The 18,985-nt window shown below is 44.7% G+C and overlaps 1 protein-coding gene across 1 annotated transcript in view; it reads left to right on the top strand.

Moving 5' to 3' along the window:
• Positions 1-18,985, top strand: part of Nuggc (nuclear GTPase, germinal center associated) — a 45,551-nt gene that overhangs the window by 9,940 nt on the left and 16,626 nt on the right. Inside the window, exons 3-11 of the mRNA XM_027926880.2 lie at positions 1,081-1,185; positions 1,732-1,840; positions 3,216-3,438; positions 3,830-4,060; positions 5,297-5,506; positions 9,844-10,019; positions 11,432-11,450; positions 11,630-11,719; positions 18,596-18,701. Coding sequence (XP_027782681.2) covers positions 1,081-1,185; positions 1,732-1,840; positions 3,216-3,438; positions 3,830-4,060; positions 5,297-5,506; positions 9,844-10,019; positions 11,432-11,450; positions 11,630-11,719; positions 18,596-18,701 — 1,269 coding nt within the window. The remainder of the gene's footprint in view (positions 1-1,080; positions 1,186-1,731; positions 1,841-3,215; positions 3,439-3,829; positions 4,061-5,296; positions 5,507-9,843; positions 10,020-11,431; positions 11,451-11,629; positions 11,720-18,595; positions 18,702-18,985) is intronic.

The raw sequence follows: 18,985 nt of genomic DNA, 5'->3' as shown, positions 1-18,985 counted from the left end.
TGCCTGAGCTGTCCAGGAGACCTACATCTGGAACCTAGGACAGAGGCTGGGCCTTCTGATGTGGCTGCCAATCCTGGGTCCCCAGTGGAATTCTTTAGGGAAAATGGCCTTTGTAGGTGACATTCAGTTTTGGAGCCTCAGCCCTCTTTATATAAAGTCTTCCAGTTCTTCCCATCGCTTTTTTCTAAGGCACAAGCCAGCCCCAGAAGCACTGGGCTAGGATAATTACAAACAACTCTATCCCCTTTCTAACCAGGTGAACACCACCACCGAGGTGTTTTTTAACCCTCCCCGCCACACTCACACATACACACAACTTTTTGATTAAACTTTCTTTTGGGTTATGGGCCCTACCAACCTCGCACCTGTAACCAAGGGGAAAACCTTGAGTGAGCGAGTTTGCAGAACGACAAAGATTTAACTACAAAGCTTTGCCTCTTGTGATGTGTGTTCTTGACTGTGGAAGGAGGCAGCTGCTAATGTCTCCAGGTGAAGAAGGGGAAAATGTTCCCTCTCAAAGGCACCCATGTTGGAGAGCACCATCCAAAGCTCCTCTAACACATTTTTATCAGTTCTCTCATTTTACAGATTAAGAAGCTGCTGCTCAGGGGATTATTTATCCTGGATACATGGCCCATGATCCCCCCCGCCCCGCATTCTGCTTCTGATCAATTTCTTTCTTAGTCTGAAAAGGCTTCACCCACACTTAGCCCTGCCTTAGGATTTTCTCTCCACAGTGGGTTGATTTCCTAAAACTTGATATTTGGTAAAGAATGTCTAGCCACTTTGGTTTCTGAAAACCTCCAAATTGATGTTTTTCATGCGGGGAGATAATGTTGGATGCTACATTTTTAGAATCAAATAAAAATAATAATAATAATAGTAATAATAATAAAACCCTGCGACAGAAGTAGGAACCACATGGGGTGAGCCACAGTGTCCTGTTCCGAATGAGCTTATGGGCAGACGGAGCTGCTGGTAGAGGTCCTCTCTTAGCCCTCAGAGCCTGTGCAGTGAGTGAGGTGAGGCAAAGAGGCCGCGCCCAGTACCTATAACTGCGTAACCTCTGCTCCTCTCTAGCTGAAGACGATGTATTTAAAGAGCCAATGAAGAAAAGACGCCGGTCGGGCCCAGGCCAGCGATTCCGAGCCCTTCAGTCAGCAGAACAGTGCGCTCTTAAGGAATGTGAGTTTATAAAACTGCGGTGTACCTTGTTTTAACCCAGCTCTGTCCTTCCCAGCTGTGTTCAAATGCTCAGAGGAGAAGGATGAAAGGTCTTCAAATGAAGATGTGTCATCTGAAAGCTTGTCTCCAGATTGCTCTGGAAGAGGGGGTGATAGTATAAAAATAACCTCTTTCTGATTAGAACAAAGGCTGTGAAAATGGTTAATCTGGTGCTTTAGTGGGGGTTTGGATGGTGTTCTTACATTTTGGTCTCTTTATGACCACAGGAGAAAAGAGTCTAGGAGGTGCTAAAGCCCATGGCAAAGCCTGAGATGGCTTCTGATTAGGAGTTGCAGAGAGGCTGGCCCTCTGGAGTTGTCGGAATTGGCGCTGCCAGCTCCATCAAGTGATAATCTCCCACGGTCGATCTCTTGCTCTCTAGTTTAAATGGCTTTTCATTTCATTTCTTTCCCTTTCTCTGCAATATTCAGCAGACTCCTCCTTTGGAGACCTAATACTCCATCCCTGCCAGGCGCATCCCAGGTAATTCATTTCTATTGATTCCAGATGAGAAATTGGAGTCACGGACCAGAAGGGTTTTGAGCAACACTTACCAGAAACTTCTGCAGTGTGTCTTCTTGGATGACAGCATTCCTAACGGAGTCAAGTATCTCATGTGAGTCGAAACCCATACCCTTGACTCAGGCGCTGATGCCTTTCCCTAGGAGGCTCGGGTGCTTTCTCCCCCTCAACAGAAAGAAGTTTTCAAGTAGAAACTAAGCAGAGAAGCCTGGGAGTTTCTGAAGCTGGGGGCCATTATCATTACCACTGATAGTTGCCATTCAGTGTGTTGTCCCTGTTGTCAGTGATTTGTTAAGTATCTTACATATGTTAAAGCTCACACCCTATAAAGAGGAGAGCTATTTTGATCTTCCCATTTTACTGAAATTGAGGCTTAGAGAGGTTGATGCACTGAGTAAACTGAGTAAACTCAAACTGTAGGTAAGAAAAAGGGCCTGAATCCGCCCCAGGCTATGTGACTCTGAACCTGTGCCCCGCACTATACTCGGAGAACTGACGTGAGGCGCTTGAGAGGTGCCTAAGCTACAATCTCTCCTGCTCAGTTGTTGCAGAGAACAGATGAGGCAAGACACCAAAAAAGGAACAGGCATCAGGTTTATTTGGCTGCAGCCAGGTTCAGAGGGCACAGCTTTTGCTGTCATCAGTCAATCCCCCGAACCCCGAGTTCAGGTAGTTTCAGAACTTTATACCCAGCATGTAAGGGGAGGGGCTCAGAAGTTCACCGTCTGCAGAAGATCACATAAAAGCAGCTTTTTCTTTCACTGTACTGGGCAAGTTGACCCTTCAAGAACAACCCCTGAGAAGAGGAGAGCTTCTTCTCCCCTTTCTTCCCTCCCCTGCCAGCTGTTACCTTGGAACCCAGTTGGTAACTTCTCTTATCTTAGAAATGTAGACATCTGTGTGAAGCCCAGCTCAAGGCCAGAGGCTTTATTAAAGGATCTGTCTTTTTTAAATTTAATTTTATTTTTTTATCACACTTTGCATTTGCAGACACACTTCTACAAACTAGAGAAGCTTATTCAAGGATCTGTCTTTTTTATTTTATTTTTTTATCACACTTTGCATTTGCAAACACACTTCTACAAACTGGAGGAGCTTAGTTAAGATTTTCTGTGGAGAAGGGGGTGCCACTACACAGTAAGACTCTGGGTGGCTCCTAATACTGCTTTGCCTCTGCGTAAGTTTTATTAGGGACAAGAATGTGTAATTTCTATTGAACACAAACAAGGTGCCTCACATCTGTATAGAATTATATTTACCAAGTATTTTTGCATAGTTTCATGCCCCCACCCCCACCCAGGCCAACTCTGTGTGGCGAATAACATTTTCCTTTGACCAAGGAGAGAGTAGAGATTTTGAGGATGCAGTGACTTGCCCAGGATTAGAACTCAGTTCCTTGCATTCTGTTCTGATCATCTCCCCACTACACCTGGATGATCATAAAAATGTGCATTTTATAATTAATACAGAAACAGGCTTCTTGCCTTGATTGAAAAGCCATCATTGGATCCGATCTACATTGGCTTATTTGGAAGCACTGGGGCTGGGAAGAGCTCCCTGATCAATGCCATCATCCAGCAGGCAATGTTTCTGCCCGTGTCTGGAGAAAGCATTTGCACTTCTTGTATCGTCCAAGTGCGCTCGGGCTGCTGTGAGCAGTATGAGGCCAAAATCCACCTTCTCTCTGACCAGGCAAGTGTGTCCCCCGTCCTCTTCCCTCCCATCCTTCCTCCCCCCTCCCTGCCTTCCTTCCCTCTTCCTCCTCTCTGTTCCTTCTTTCTCCCTTCTCACTGTCTCACATCCCTTGCATACACAGCTCATGCTTTTGTTGAGTGGAAAGACCGTATTGTGGAATGAGAAAGCTCAGTGGAGTGAGATGGGTTCTGGCCAGGTCCTGTAAAGCTCCCTGTGGCACTTGGGACCAGCCATTTCTCCTTGGGGCCCTGTTTCCTCATCCACACAGCCAGGGGGCATGGTAGCTGATCTGAGATGTCCTGATGATGCAGCCCGGGCCCTGCACGGGGTAGCATGGTTCCTCCTGTTCCTGTGTCACCAAGGGTGTGTCCCTGCTCTGCCTTGGCAGGAGTGGAAAGAGGAGCTGAAGAACTTGACTAAACTCCTGCACAGTGCAGAGGAGCCAGGCGGGGAAGAGGTGGACCCCTGGGATGGGGACGGCGCAGTGGAGGAGGCCATCTGGAAGCTAAGGATGATTTATGGAACTGGGGCAGAAAGAAAGAACTATGAGGAGCTACTGAGGGCAAAGCCCAAAGGGAAGATTCCCACCTCCAGAGTCATCACTCTCAAGGCAGAAGAGGTAGGTAGCTTCAGGATTTGCTTTCTTCATTTTATCACGGGTCTTAAATAAAACAGTGAGTCCATTTAGAGGACTTACCTGAGATACAGTGTTTTTATTAGAAATAAATTGATGCCTGATTCAGAGTTATTCATGACCCAAGTTATCTTTCATTCTGGCTGTTGAATAGAAATTTTTAGCATCTGAATGGAGGAGGTTTTACGCAGAGAAAATACCGTTTATAGTTAGTTAAGGATTAACTAAGGATACTATTTAGCTGCAAATGATAAAAATAAAGATATAGGATAGCTTAAACTTATAGGGGTTTATTCATCTTCTCATGTAAGCAGTCTGGGGGCAGCAGGGTCCTGGGTTGATGGAGAGGCTCAGCAGTGTCAGGTCAGTTTCTCTGCAGAGTTCTTGGCCTTCATCACACTCACTGCCTTGTTGTCCCAAGGTCGCTACTGAAGTCAGTGCTAGACTTCACAGCTAGCCTCGTGGAAAGAAGTTGGAAAAGCTGGCACCTATCATATCTCCCCTTTCATCAGGAAATAAAATCTTCCCCAGAAACACCGTCAACAAATTTGTGTGTTGATTTCATTATGTAGAAGGGAGCCACGTGATCTTTCCTAGCTGAAGGGCCATCAACAGGAGGCAAGAAGCAGGATTGTCCTGGTTGGCTTAGACCCATCACTCTCCACTGCCTCCCCAGGCAGACAGACGAAAACTCAGGGTGGTGCTATGTGAACTTTTTAAAATTTAATTTCCATATTAAAACAAAATATTTGTGGGAGCAACACTTAGTTTATTCAAGTTGTGCATTTAAAAACCTAGTTTTTCTTGTTTCTTAAAATTCATCCTTAAAGTATTGTTATTCTATTTAGAAATCTGGTGATTTTTGCACAAAATAAGAATAGTTGCTTATGTACGTCCTAACATCTTATGTCCAATTATCCCCTGATTAACAAAGCAAATCCTTAAATATTTAATGCTACTTAGATATTTACAAATTTAAATTTCCTTAGATTTTTTTTTGTATTATAATTAAAGTGTAATGTGTATGAGTCTGTCAGAATATTTTAAGCAGTTGATGGGCACATTGGAAGTCAAATGAATGAAACCTTTCAAAGCCCTTGCAGAGCAGACGACGGGCCTCCTGACATCAATTGGCCAGGCCTTCAACAGACCTGTGTCCAGTTGACCCAGGAGAAAAGAGCTGGGAGCACGCTGGTGTGTGACTGTGACCTTCCTTCTCAGGCAGGAGAACTGTCCGTCAAGCTGGACCCCTACATCCGGACTCAGAGGAGAGACGGGGACGGAGAATCAGCTGAAACCCGAATCTGGCCCTTGATCAAACACGTGGAAGTGACTCTCCCCAAATCCTCGCTAATTCCGGAAGGGGTGGTGCTGGTGGACATTCCAGGCACAGGCGACTTCAACAGCAAGAGGGATGAGATGTGGAAAAAGGTGATTCTCTTTCACTGAGCTTCTTTCCTCTTCCCTCACCTCCTCCATCCTTTCTAAGCCAAAAAAAAAAAAAAAAAAATTCTACTTCCAACTCAGAGAATTTTATGAGTTCACTGGGATTAAATTCTACTTTATATGGTCTGTGGACAGTCAGCTATAGAGAGACCTCAGAGTAAGCAGAGTAATCCAAGACAGAGTGGGGTGGGGAGAGAGTGCAGCGGGTGCAGGGCCCAACAGCTGCTCATTGAAGACCTAGAGGCTGCGGCCACGTTGATGAGGGACAGAAACCAGCTAAAGCAATACCAGATCAAGAGGGGTCATGGAAAGGACATCAGAGGACCTCAGGAGATATGGTCAGGCCTCAGGAACACCCATCAGGGTTGAAGTAGCTGTTCTCTGTCATTCTCTGCCTGGCCTCCTCTGACTGCCTCCCTTCCCACGGCTCTTCACAAAGACCCGCTTCTCTCTTAGTTTTCTTAGCCATTAGGATCCACATTGTCAAAAATGACCACCCTACCCCTGTCTCTAAATGACCTTGAAGTTCATGGGCTTAGCACTGTCTTTATGTCTTTTTGCTCAAATTTCTTAGAGGAAAAATCTGACAGGTTACTGCCCAGCTAATGGATTAATTCTCTCCAGATTAGGTGTCCATCCCCAGTGCAGCCAGCTGTGGTGGAAGGCGGTGGTCTGGATGGAGGTCCATTCCTTCCACCAAAGGCTTGGGTTGGAGCTCGGTTCCCAGCAATGGAATGCTCAGTCACCTCCAGATGTGAGAACCAACAGAGAGTCAGCCTTAAGGGCAATTAGCAACTCACACCTAGTGACCAGAGGTTGAGGTGTTCTGAGGTATCTCATTGTTCATTTATTATCACACACATGCAATACACTAAGCCAGAGGAGGCAAAGATCATAGCTAATAATGACAGCGGACATTTACTGAACATTTATTCTGTGCCAGGCACTGTTCTAAGTGAAGTAAATTGCACCCATAACAGAGATTTTAGCCCTGGGGGGCTTCTGCTCTTAACTCTTACTCTATTCTACAGTTCTCTCTGTGAATGAGAACTCAGAGAATGACCTATTATATTAAGAATCGCATACGCTCATCCCTCAGTGTCCATGGGGGTTGGTTCCAGGATGCCCTGTGGACACCAGACTCCTCAGATGCTCCAAGTTCCTCATATCAGATGGTGTAATACTTTCACATAATCTACGCACATCTGTCCATATACTTTAAATCATCTCCAGATGACTTATAGTACTATACAATGTTAATACAAATAGTTGTTGTATTGTTTTAGGGAATAATGACAAGAAAATGACACATTCAGTAAAGATGAATATATTTTTTTTGGTACTGGGGATTAAAACTAGGAGTGATCTACCCATGAGCTACACCCCCAGCCCTTTTTTGGGGGGTGGGGAGACTAGACCTCCTTGAGTTGTTTAGGCTGGCCTCAAACTGTCTGGCCTCAAATCCTCCTACCTCTGTCTCCACATCTGTTGTGCACCACCATACCTGCCACAGTTTTTTAGAATATTTTCCCTCCATAGGTGTTTGAGTCCTTGGTTGGGGAACTCATGGACATGCAGGGCTGTCTATATGTGTGTGTGTGTAATGTTTAAAATGCACAGCAGACAGTAGGGCCTGCCCTTCTGGGAGGATGCACCCCTCCAGCTACAGACAGTTTCTGTGTTTACTGTCACTCTTTACTCATACTCCTGTATTGCTTGTGTATTTTGCACAAACATGTATGGTGTTTACACCTAACACGTTGAAAGCAAAATATAACGAGATTGAAGGAGAAGCAGAGCCTTCCCACAAGGGCCTTGGAGTCTCTTAGAAGAGGTAAAGCACACAGCAGGCAGATGACAAGTGAACTGGAGGCCATGAGGCCCTTTCCCTGGATGGGGTGTGGTCAGATACGCTGGCCACTCATCACAGCCCACAGATCTGGCTGGAGAGGCGCTCTGAGGAGGTTGGTTGGAGTGGGAGATAGTTCCCAGGGTGCTCTGCTTGGCCGGGGCTCCCCTGCATTCCTGCGGTTTCATGATCGCTTCTCGTAAGGAATTTCTGAAGATTTCCCTGTTCAGGGAGAGCAGAGCACAGGGACACATCTCTCTGGCTACCAGATTTGCCTTCCCTAAAAACCATCACCAATTCAGACATCCTTGGTCTGCCATCTACAAACTGGGTACTTTCAACACGTCACCTAACCCCTCCGAGGCCCATTCATCATGGGGAGATGGAAGTGGGGGTGGCAGGTACCATCGCACCCACTCCTGAGTCCTGTTGGTCTTGTTCTATAGATAAGATTTGTATGTGTGTGTGTGTGTGTGTGTGTGTGTGTGTGTGTGTATGTCTCCCATGGCTCTGACTTTATCAATCCTGGCAGTTGGGAGCTTGGTGTAAGCCGCCCAGTTAATGTGCTCTCCTTTTCAAATTCTCCACTTCAAATTCTGTCACAGATCATAGCCTTTCATGTGAACGTACATTTAGTAAGCACCTGTGGTTTATCAGAACCATAGGGAATGCGAGGGTCAAGAGGGCCTGCTCCCAAGGAGCTCCCATCTGGTGTCCTTCATCTTCCTCACCTGATTGGATGGTTGCTGCCCTCCATGGACGCTGAGCTCAAAACTCTCTAAATTGACTATAATTTGTGAAGTGGGAGGGGGGCAGTTATTGATTTTTTTCTCTTGTTTAAATGAAAGACAATTCACAAATAGGTAAGGGCTGGAATCCATAGTCACAGGGTCCTAAGTAGTCTTTATCTCGCAGGCTCTGTCTTCTTCTCCCTAGTTCAAGGGTTTGTCTAACTCATAAAACCTAAGCTTTTAAAGCAGCAATCTGTAGAGCCAAGAGGGTGTGGACACAGGGTAGGGTGTATTAAGCAGATGGGGTTTCCAAGTCCCCCACTCTGAATTCCACCAGAGAAGTTGTTTTTAAAACAAGTTCATGTGTTGGGATTCTTTCCAGCCCACTGACTCTGAGCTGGCTACCGACCCAAGGGAAGGATGCTGGAACTGCTTGGTGTTAAAGGAAGTGGATAGAGGGGACATCCTGCAAGGAGAGGGTGGCAGGTTGTGCCCCAGCCAGAAGTTAGGAAACATGCTCTCCACTTTAAATTCTACCACTCACTAGCTGTGTGGTCATGGGCAAGATGAATTTGAAACTCCCTGCTTTAGGTTAATGTATCTCAATTTTGTGTCTTTTGGAGCTAGATAACTCTTTGTCACAGGGTGCTGTCGTGGGCATGCAGGACATTTAGCCTTTACCCACTATTACCCCATGTTGTCACAATTAAAAATGTCTCCAGGGCTGGGGTTGTGGTTCACTTGTAGAGTGCTTGCCCAGCATATGTAATGCCCACATTGCCAGATATCCTGTAGGGCACAAAATCTCCACTAGTTTAAAACCACTGCCATAAAGCAAAATAATGATTTAATTATCAGATCACAAACTTATCATAGCTTTATGTGCAAAGTACTGTCTTGTCTTGATCCCTAAATTGGCTAAACTTTTCATTTATATGGAGATAAGAGAAGCAATATGACAAGAGAAGCATCAGAGGCAACCCACATTGGCTTGTCAGTGAGAGTTGCACATTTAATAAAGTAGCATTTATGCTATTATGATGTGGTATTATGTGTTCCTTTCCTTTGCAATTTATAATCCTAAAGTGCCTGGTTTCCTGCTGCCACATGGTGGCCATATGCTAGACATGCAGAGACCATCAAACCTCACACTGAAGCTGCAGGTGACAGACAGGTTTGGGGTAGATGCATAGATGCACTGAATTTTCCTTAGAGGACAATTGAGATGAAGCAAGTGAGTGACAGATTTGGGATGAGAGGACCTATTTCTTGAATTCTGTCACTCAACCATACCACAGACATCTGCAAAGTTCTGGTAATGGCCAAACGGAGCTTGGGGTGATGTGGATTCCAAGATGAAGGGTACAGAGAGCTCCTTTCCTTCTTGGGGCAGAGCTGGCCCTGCACAGTAACTGTCTGAGAGGAACTATGGCAGGCAAGTCCAGGTGGTCTAGGATGCTGAGGAGAGGCAGCCAGCCCATCTGCCGTGGTCCCGAGTAGCCCTGAAGGATGAATGGAGGCTAAGCAGAGGCTGTGGCAAGTGCAGAGGCCCCAAGAGCTAAAGAGCAGGGACCTGCATGCAGCTCTGGCTGGCTGGTGCAGAGGGAGGAGGGAGGTGTGCGTGAGAGACAGGACAGGAGGCAGGGTGTCTGGGGAGTGGACACAGGTGATCCCCAAGGAATCATCCTCCAGAACCAAGCCACCATTCATGCTCTGACCCCTGCTGTGGGCATGTTCCTCAGACCATTGATAAGTGCTCAGCGATCTGGGTGATCAGCGACATAGAAAGAGTTTCCGGAGGGAGAGCCCATGAAGACCTTCTGAATGAGAGCATCAAAGCCTTCCAGCGAGGCTTCTGCAGGGACGTTGCCCTAGTGGTCACCAAGACAGACAAGCTCCACCTGCCGGAATATCTAAGGTATAGTGCTGGGCTTGTGGGGAGGTGGGTCCCAGCTGGGGATCCCCTACACAGCTCCAGGGTGTAGGCTTAGTGCTAAGCCAGCTGTCCCCTACACAGCTCCAGCGCTGTGGCGCACACAAGTCAGTATGCAAACGGCATTCCTGGGTCGTGCAGCATTGGCCCTTGCCCCACAGAAATGGAACCTGTAGATGCCCCAGAACTAGGAGTCCATTCTGTAAAACTGTCTGGCCTGATACAGCTTTGAAGGATCAGGTTCTGTTTCAGATTTTTCTCCTCCTGAGATTTTTTAACTCATCTGCAAAAGGCCCTTAAAGTTTTAGAACATTGGCCCAAAGTGAAAGTGTTCTCTGAGAGTTACAGTCTAACAGTGAAGAATGAAAGGTGAGCAGCATGGAGCCTGGTGGGGATTAACAGAGGTGGGCTTGCATGCAGGTCTCTGATCCCCCAGTGACTGCAGAGACTGCACCTTATCTTCCATATTGAGACACTTTGAGTAAAAGGTGGACCAACAGAGGATGGGTGGGTGTGCACTGCAATGCCCTGGGCACACTGACATGTGGTCACCATGCAACCTTGTGGGTGCTTCGCTGCTCTCACAAGAGCTTCTTCACCTGCCCCCTCCACCATCTCCCCCAGGCCCTCTGAAACTCAAGTCTGCCGCTCCAGGAAGTCACTTGGTCTTGTTGGAATTTCAGCTTCATTTTTCTTCTCTGCAGTTCCTTCCCACCCTCCTCTCATCAACAAGTAGCTCCCCCTTCCCAATGCCAACACTAAACCTAAACAGAATTTAATCAGATTCAGTAACTGTTTATTGAATGCCGTGGTGGGCTGCGGATTGCCTCATCTCTGAGCTTACAGTCTCAAAGAGAGTTGAAGGTTGTATGAGAAGGACAAGCAGAACTCTGTGACCCTAGCCTGAGAGGACTGCCTTGTGACTGGGACCGGGAGGGAGGTCACAGGAAGTTTCGCAAAGAGCATTGATAAATAAAGGCACTTTTTTCCAAATGGACACTGGAGGTAGATCAGAAGAGGGGGCTTTGCTAGGCGCGGTGGCGCACACCAGTCATCCCAGCAGCTCAGAAGGCTGAGGCAGGAGGATTGGGAGTTCCAAGCCAGCCTCAGCACCTTAGCAAGGCACTCAGCAACTCAGCGAGACCCTCTCTCTAAATAAAATAGAAAAAAAAGAAAAAAGGGATGTGGATGTGGCTCAGTGGTTAAGTAACCCTGGGCTCAATTCCCAGTATCAAACAAAACAAAACAAAGAAAAAAAAAAAGAGGGGCCTTTGGACCAAGGAACTTATACAAAGCCACCGAGGTGGCAGACCATACTGCTTTCAGGGAAAGTTAGAGGACTGCTGGGTCACGTGATGGAAGTTCAGTAATTGTGCATTTTTCTGATTTTATTTCAGGGAAAGAAAGCTGGGAAATGTAAGTATGGACCAGTTGTTTTTAAATAATACTTTTTTATGCCTGATACTACATAATATTAATATATACGGATGTGACTGGGCCAAATGAAGATGGCCCCATTAACGTGCAACCTGTCCCTCCATCACGAATGGAAATGCTGGCTTCTTTGCATGCTTTTATTTCTTTTTACTATCTAGCAAGCTGTTCAAAGTCAGCGAGAGGCTGTTTTGGAAAGAAATGAAATGATAAAGCAACAGAGGAGTAGAAATCTCAAGGAAAAACTGAAGGTGAGTTTACCAATTTTCCTATGTATTTTTGTGCTTCACCAGATTTTGAGAAACAGAAGTATATTTGGTCCTGCATGGTAGCAGGGTCATAACTTTGGAGTGGACAATTTGAACTTCAACTCAGTCCTACTCCTCAATGTCTCTGTGACCTGAGGCAATGACATTACCTCTTCTGCTTCTGCTTTCTCATCTATAAAATGTCTCTATGACTCTTGGAAAAATTGCATGAGGACATTGTCTATTGAGAAAGATGTCCCAGGTAAATCAGGGATCCCCATCCAGTTTGAGGTACTCAAGGAGAAATTATGGAGCATTGTGGGAACTCGGGAAAGATATCCACTCACATGGACAGTAGGTAGGGGTGGTCCTGGGAAAATGTCCCAGCCTCTTGAGCAGAATTTTAAAGAACCAATAGTCTTTAGTCAGGATAAGACATAGCGGAAGGTGTGCTCAGGGAACAGGTAAGAACATGTGGACATTGGTCGCTGTGTTTGGCTTCATGCAGGTAGTTTTGAACAGCTCAGTAAAGGGAGTCCTGGGAGATGAGGCCAGCACTGTTTCCCCAGCTTGAAAAATCATTCTGTGGACTCTTTGTGTTTTCTTAAATTATTTTTGCTATTTTGTCACTAAAATTATGTAAACATAAAACTTCTTATTATGCAGTCTCAGCTATAAAACTGAAACCAATTTTAAGATGAAACGTACCAAAAAACAAACAAACAAACAAAAAAAACACCATAAACTATGTCAGATGATATGGATTTGCCAGAACCAAATCTTCAGTTCTAGGCTCAGTGGTAATGTTAAGGTGAGATTGCAATAAATCACCAAGTCCATCTTAAAGCAGGAGAAGGAAACTTTATTTACCAGTTGGTGGTCCGGATCCACCAGCTGGCAGGCCAAGGGGTAGGCTGCAAGTCTATACCCTTCGACCCCCTTCCAGGGTTTGAGTACACCTTTTATTTTCGCTATGTTGTCACTAAAATGCTGTAAACACAAAACTTCTTATTATAGCAGTCTCAGACAGCTATAAAACTTAAACCAATTTTAAGATGAAATGTACAAAAAAACCACAGTAAACCTGCCAGAATAGGTCCAAAATCACATTAAAGCATAAGTGGCTGTTGCTAGAATTCAAAACCATAAACAAACATCATGAGATCTAAAATCATAAGCAGAAAAGATAGTGGACCAAAACATCCCTAGTTGTGTACAAGTTAAAAAATGGTTACTAACATCTAGACAATCAATCTTTGACAGGGTACATTGTTCAAGAAAAACCGGAACCAAAGAGAGAACACTTTTACATTGCATAAGAATATCATTTTGTGTTGCCAAACATGCTATGCTTAGCAACTGTTGATGGATACAGAGGTGGGGCTTTTCCTGGGAGAAGCATTTCTTACATGATGTGGAGTTTCAGGGTAAAACGGAATCTGTTTGGTCATTGCCCATATGGCCTGGCCGTAACAGTAAAATATTTGACCGCTGTCAATATCTCTGTATTCAATAGCTTTCTGCATTGTGACTTCAGTGTCATTGAGGCAGGAAATGTTGCCTGTACTACATGGACTTAAGAAACTCAGAGCTTTTGTTTCTGGTTCAGGATGATAAGGCCACATATTTGAGCCAAAGCCTTCTGCCAAGCAATCAAATGCCAGTCTTCATGAGGTGATAATTCAGCAAAGCTGTTCTTAATCTTCTGGTCTTGTTGGCATTAAAGAAATACCCATTTTATGGGGATCTAATCATATTATTTCTGGAACTGGAAATAAAATACTTCAAGGCACAGTTCCTAACAGTTCTTTGCTAATAAATGTGGCCACTCAGTGTGCAAGAGTGAAGGTCTGTGCAGCAGTGCCTTGGCTCCTGCGGCAGCTACATTTCTTGTTGAGGGATGTAAGTTCAGGTGTGCAACCCACGTCTTGGGTGGCCAGGTAAAGCCTGAATTTTCCAACCACCGTTCCTTTTTTTTTTTTTCATTACTAGGGATTGAACCCAGGGCCTTATACATACTAGGCAAGTGCTCTACCACTGAGCTACACCTCCAGTCCTTTTTATTTTACTTTGAGAGAAGGTCCTGTTAAGTTGCCCAAGCTGGCCTTGAACTTGAGATTCTCCTGCCTCAGCCTCCCTTTGCTGGGATCACAGGTGTGCACCACTGCGCCTGACTCCAGCCACAATGTTTGTTTGAACAATTGTGAAGCTTTTGCTTGTACTGCATGCCTTCACTTGGAGCAAATTTAATCTTAATCATAGAAAATATGAGGAAGAAAATATGAGGAAGAAGTGGGCTGACTACAAGGCAGTCATTCATGTAGCTATAGGTCAATGTTTTTAATTATAAAAAGAAAATTATAAACAGTAAGGACAGAGCTTGTAGATCAAATGGGGACTCTGAAGGCATCAGAAGAGGGCCAGTGAGGTGAGGAGGGGGAAGAAGAGAGTGAGGAAGGGAAGGGCTCAAGTTTCCATGCTGCAGAGAAGTCTTAGAGGAGGGACTAAAAATCCCTCACTGGCTGCAAGTTACAAGGTCATGAGCATTCCTCATGCTCGGATCTGAAGCTGGATTGCTGTGGGCTGTGCCAGCTCCTTGTTCCAGAAGCTGGGTGGCCAAGAGAAAAGGAGAGGGAAATCTCTCTCTCCTCTCTCTCTCTCTCTCTCTCTCTCTCACACACACACACACACACACACACACAATGTTCTACACACATTTCCCCTCCTGCTATTCAGAGTGGTACTCGCTCTGGTGCTAGATGGAAGGAGTTGAAAGGGACTCCCTGAAGGTGATCTGCTCTCATACCCTTTCTCCAAACCTTTTGAGACTCACATATTCCTTAGTCTCTTTGGACCGCTCTGACAGAACACCATGGAGTAGATGATTTACAAACCACAGATACGCATTTCTCACAGCTTCGGAGACTGGGAAGTCCAAGATCAAGGGGCTGGCACATTTGGTGTCTGGCGAATACCCTTAGAATGAAGGGCATCTTCTGGCTGTGTCCTCTCACAGTGGAAAGCATGCAGAGGCCCCCTGGGGCCTCTTTTATGAGGGCACTAATCCCATTCCTGAGGGTTCCACCCCACAACCTAATCACTTCACAAAGGCCTCCTCTGAAACCATCCCCTTGGGGCTAGGATTTGATGTATGGATTTTAGCAAATACAAATGTTCAGTCCAAAGCATCCAAAATGATTTGCTTCATTTTATCAAGAAAGTCTGTTCTCTAGTAAACATTTGAAATAGAAAATTAAATTTACTAGGAAAAAATAATATTAGCATTTAAAAAAAACATATAGGATTTAACACTGTCTTTTCACCAGATAAAGCTAGGAAAACTTTCCCTTATCCTCCCACAGTGGACTATGGAATTTCCTAGACTACAGGAGAGAACTATCATTAGATTTGACATTTGAAAGTTTTAGAGATCTAAGCAAAGTCCGGAAGACGGCCTTTCCTAATGTGTGCGATGAGGAGTGTGTGGAGGCCAGTCCTGATGGCCTCACAGCATGTGCCCTGTGCCTCACTGGCCTGTGGCTGGCTCTGAGAGGACCCTGTGCACACAGAGACTTCCTGAGCACACTCAGAACAGTCGTGGACCAGGGATCTCCATTAGGCAAGTGCAGCACATACTACCTGCCAGAATAGCTCACTGTGGAGGAAACACTGTGCTAGGGAGAGCAGAAAGGTGCCCCCTTGCCTGTAAGAGGGCATTTCAGGTCCCAGCATCACAAGCCACTCCTGCAATGCGAACAAAATTGGTCATTCCCCGGTTCATTCAGCTCATTGTATGTTGTGCATAAATGACAGGTTGCCTGATTGAAATCATTTGCATTAAACAGTCAAAATAATCAGGAGCCTTTAAGCTCACCTTACAAATCTTACTTGATTTTTTTGTGCTAAAATTCTTACTTTGATTAATGCTCTATTAGCATATAGAGGTGGATAGATTTGAATTCTTTATAAAATTATACCATGTTTATATCAAATTATATTTCTGTAAATACTGTAAACTGTAATCACAAGCTTTTGTCCTTCAAATACCTTTAAAAGCAGGTGCAATATACACATATCATTGTATTTGCAAAGCATTTCTAAAACTCAACATAAAATAACTTATACAACGGGTTTGACTCATTTCATTATCACCTTTATAATTATTTTTACACCTTCTCAGACTGCAAGCTTCCTCATAGCCTCCTGGGAAGCAAATATTCATGTTCCAAAAAAACATTCTAAGACATCATCAGTTTTAAGGCATACCACTGTTTTATATTTTTAGAAAAGAAAAAAATGCAATGAAATTATGATATAATGCTTTGTTATTAGATTTTTATTTTTATGTCATCAGAAGAGCAGTATTAATTCTTTAACATGATTTTTAAAGATCATTTATACTCTTGTGCACTAAATATAATGAAAACAGCCAGGTGTAGGGACACACACTTGTAATCCCAGTGACTCCGGCGGCTGAGATAGGAGGATGGCAAGTCAAGACCAGCCTTGGAAACTTAGCGAGGCCCTAAGTAACATAGTGAGACTCTGTCTCAAAGTAAAAAAATTTAAAAAGCCGGGTACTAGCTCACTAGTCACCCAACACAAAACAAAAAACAGTAAAATATATTGGTTAAGGTATTTTTTTCACCACTTTTTCATTCAGAGTCCAACTCATCTAGGTCAAGTCTTAACTCTAAGTTCTTCCCCCTCTAAACCCTCCTCCTCATCCTTTATACCCTCAGGAGCACTAGGGATGCTGCATTTCTTTTAAGAACACTCTACCGTGGTCTCTGGGATTTTTTTCTCAGGCCATTGACCTGCCTCCTGCTAATTTTGATCTTGAAAATTTCTTGGCTGGGTGTGTGACAGGCAGTCGTCACTTTTCACCTATCTCAGTACCAAAACATAACCTGGCTTCATTCACATGAGGTGTCTCCCTTTCCTAGGTCTTAGGAGGTGCTAGTGTTGCCTGCAAGAAAACTTGGAATCAAGGTGCAGTTCACGAACCAGCGGTGTGTTTTTCACTAGTATCAAGTGTACTCTTCACTTTTCTGTTCCCAGGCCTTCGTTGTAAATACATTTCAATGCTGAATTCTAATATAATCTCCTTGAAGACATTTTAAATAGCATATAAATAGAGTCGCACCAACAACATGCCCAGCTCATTTGAGGGAGGGCAATAGGTATAGCTGTGACCAAGTGTAGTGACCCGTGTGTAGTGTGTCAGTTGCTAGGGCTGCAATAACAAAGTCCCATAAAATGTGTGACTTGGGACAACAGGAGTTTGTTCTCTCACAGTTCTGGAAGTCAGAAATCCAAAATCAAGGGATTGGCAGGGCTGTGCTCCCCCTGAAGGCCCAAGGGTGAGTCTGTGCCAGGCCTGTCTCCCAGCTTCTGGTGGTTCCTTGCCTTGGGGTGGCACAACTTCAGCTGTCACATGGCACTCCCCGTGTGTGACTGATGTACATCTGCAGCCAGATTTCCTCTTCTTGTAAGGACACCAGTTATATTGGGTTAGGAGCTCACCCCACTCCAGTGTGACCGCATCTCCATTAATTTCATCTGCAATGACCCGGTTTCCTTAAAAGGTGACATTTCAAGGTACTGGTAATGTAGGACCTTAACATATAAATTTGGGGAGGCCACGATTCAACCCACAACAGGGGGGTTTTGGCGAAACGTGTTACCAGTGTGTTTACAAGTTGCCAGAGGTTTGGCTTCTCACCAGTCCCAGAGGACCAGAGTACCTCCACTCAGCACTGTCATACCTTTATATCAGAAAGAGACCGACAGCTGTCCCATCCTCCACCTCTCCCATCCTCCACCTCTCTCAAGTACCCATGCACAACTTCTACTTTTTTCTTTTCAGTAAGAAGAATGGAAGATTATGGAACAAAATTTACATGTGATTCTGGTGTGACTTCTGGTTATGATATTTTGCTAATGATAATTTTTTTTCTCATATAATTCTTAATTCCTTGACATTTAAAACCATCATGTATACTTAAACATTACTCCATATTAAAATGATTATTTTATATGATCATCGTATATGATTATTCACTAACCACCCGGATAAGAAACTTTTACTTTTTAGTGTTGTACTGGGAAATGTTTAAAAATCAGCTCTGTGTTCAAACAACAGCTAGCAAAACATCCAAAAACTCTGATTTGTTCCATTTGCCGATTTCTATAGTGTAAAGCCTCTTGCCATTGCCAATACCAAGCTACCAATGTGCTATTGCTGAAGCAGAGTTGGGAATCCACGTGCCAGTTGGCCGTTGCCAGTGGTGGGCTTTTTACTCACTTATTGACTGATGGATGGATGGACTGATGGCTGGGAATGGAACCCAGGGCTTCTTGCAGTTTTAGCACATGCTCCACCACTGAGCCATATCCCCAGCCCTGTGTTCCCCAGGCTTCTTTTTCCAAAAAGGATCCTAGTATTTCCCCATTCTGAACACTCACATACACTTTTGAACCATTTTCTCTGTACATCTCCTTGGAGAATTAATTTTTTAAAACAATGTTTAGTTGTGGTGGACACGATACCTTAATTTGATTAATGTATTTTTTATGTGGTGCTGAGGATCGAACCCAGTGTCTCACACATGCTAGGCAAGTGCTTTCCCGACCCACGAGAATTGATATTTTTAACTCCCAAGGAGTTAGCTCCAATGCAGTGAATTCCTCACAACCTCTGACCTGAGGAGTGGACGCTGGCAACACAGGACATTTAGAATAGTGCCTGTCCCTTCCAGGGCTCTGACAGAACTGAAGGTGGGTGAGCTGAAACTTGTCAAAGGCTCCTGTGAGGGATGTGCCGCATTTCCTTTGCTATGGTGACTTACTCTGTTTCCTGTGTGCCTTTCACTTCAGAGAAAACTGCCTGCAGACTCCAAGGCTCTGGAAACCTCGGATCTGGTGTACACAGTCAGTGCCCAGGAGTACTGGCAGAAGAACCTCCTCACCGAAGAGGAAACTGGTAATGTATATTTCTTATCCCATCACTAAAATTCTTAAGACTAAGTTTGGCACTCTGAATAACCTGCTCTAGAAATTTCTGTGCCACAGGAAAAATTTTCTTCAGCTTTCCAGTTTTATATCTATTAATACACACACACACACACACACACACACACTCACACACACCACACCCTATCAGAGGGTTAGGACAAAGACATGTTCTGCCTAAAATCCCACACGTCAGAGGTTCTTGTTGCTTGCTACAGCAAGCTTGGGTGTTCTGATGTTAAGGGTCACCTGGCT

Source organism: Marmota flaviventris, chromosome 3 (genome assembly GCF_047511675.1).
Source record: "Marmota flaviventris isolate mMarFla1 chromosome 3, mMarFla1.hap1, whole genome shotgun sequence".
Lineage (NCBI taxonomy): Eukaryota > Metazoa > Chordata > Mammalia > Rodentia > Sciuridae > Marmota > Marmota flaviventris.
This window is presented reverse-complemented; position numbering and strand designations above follow the sequence as displayed.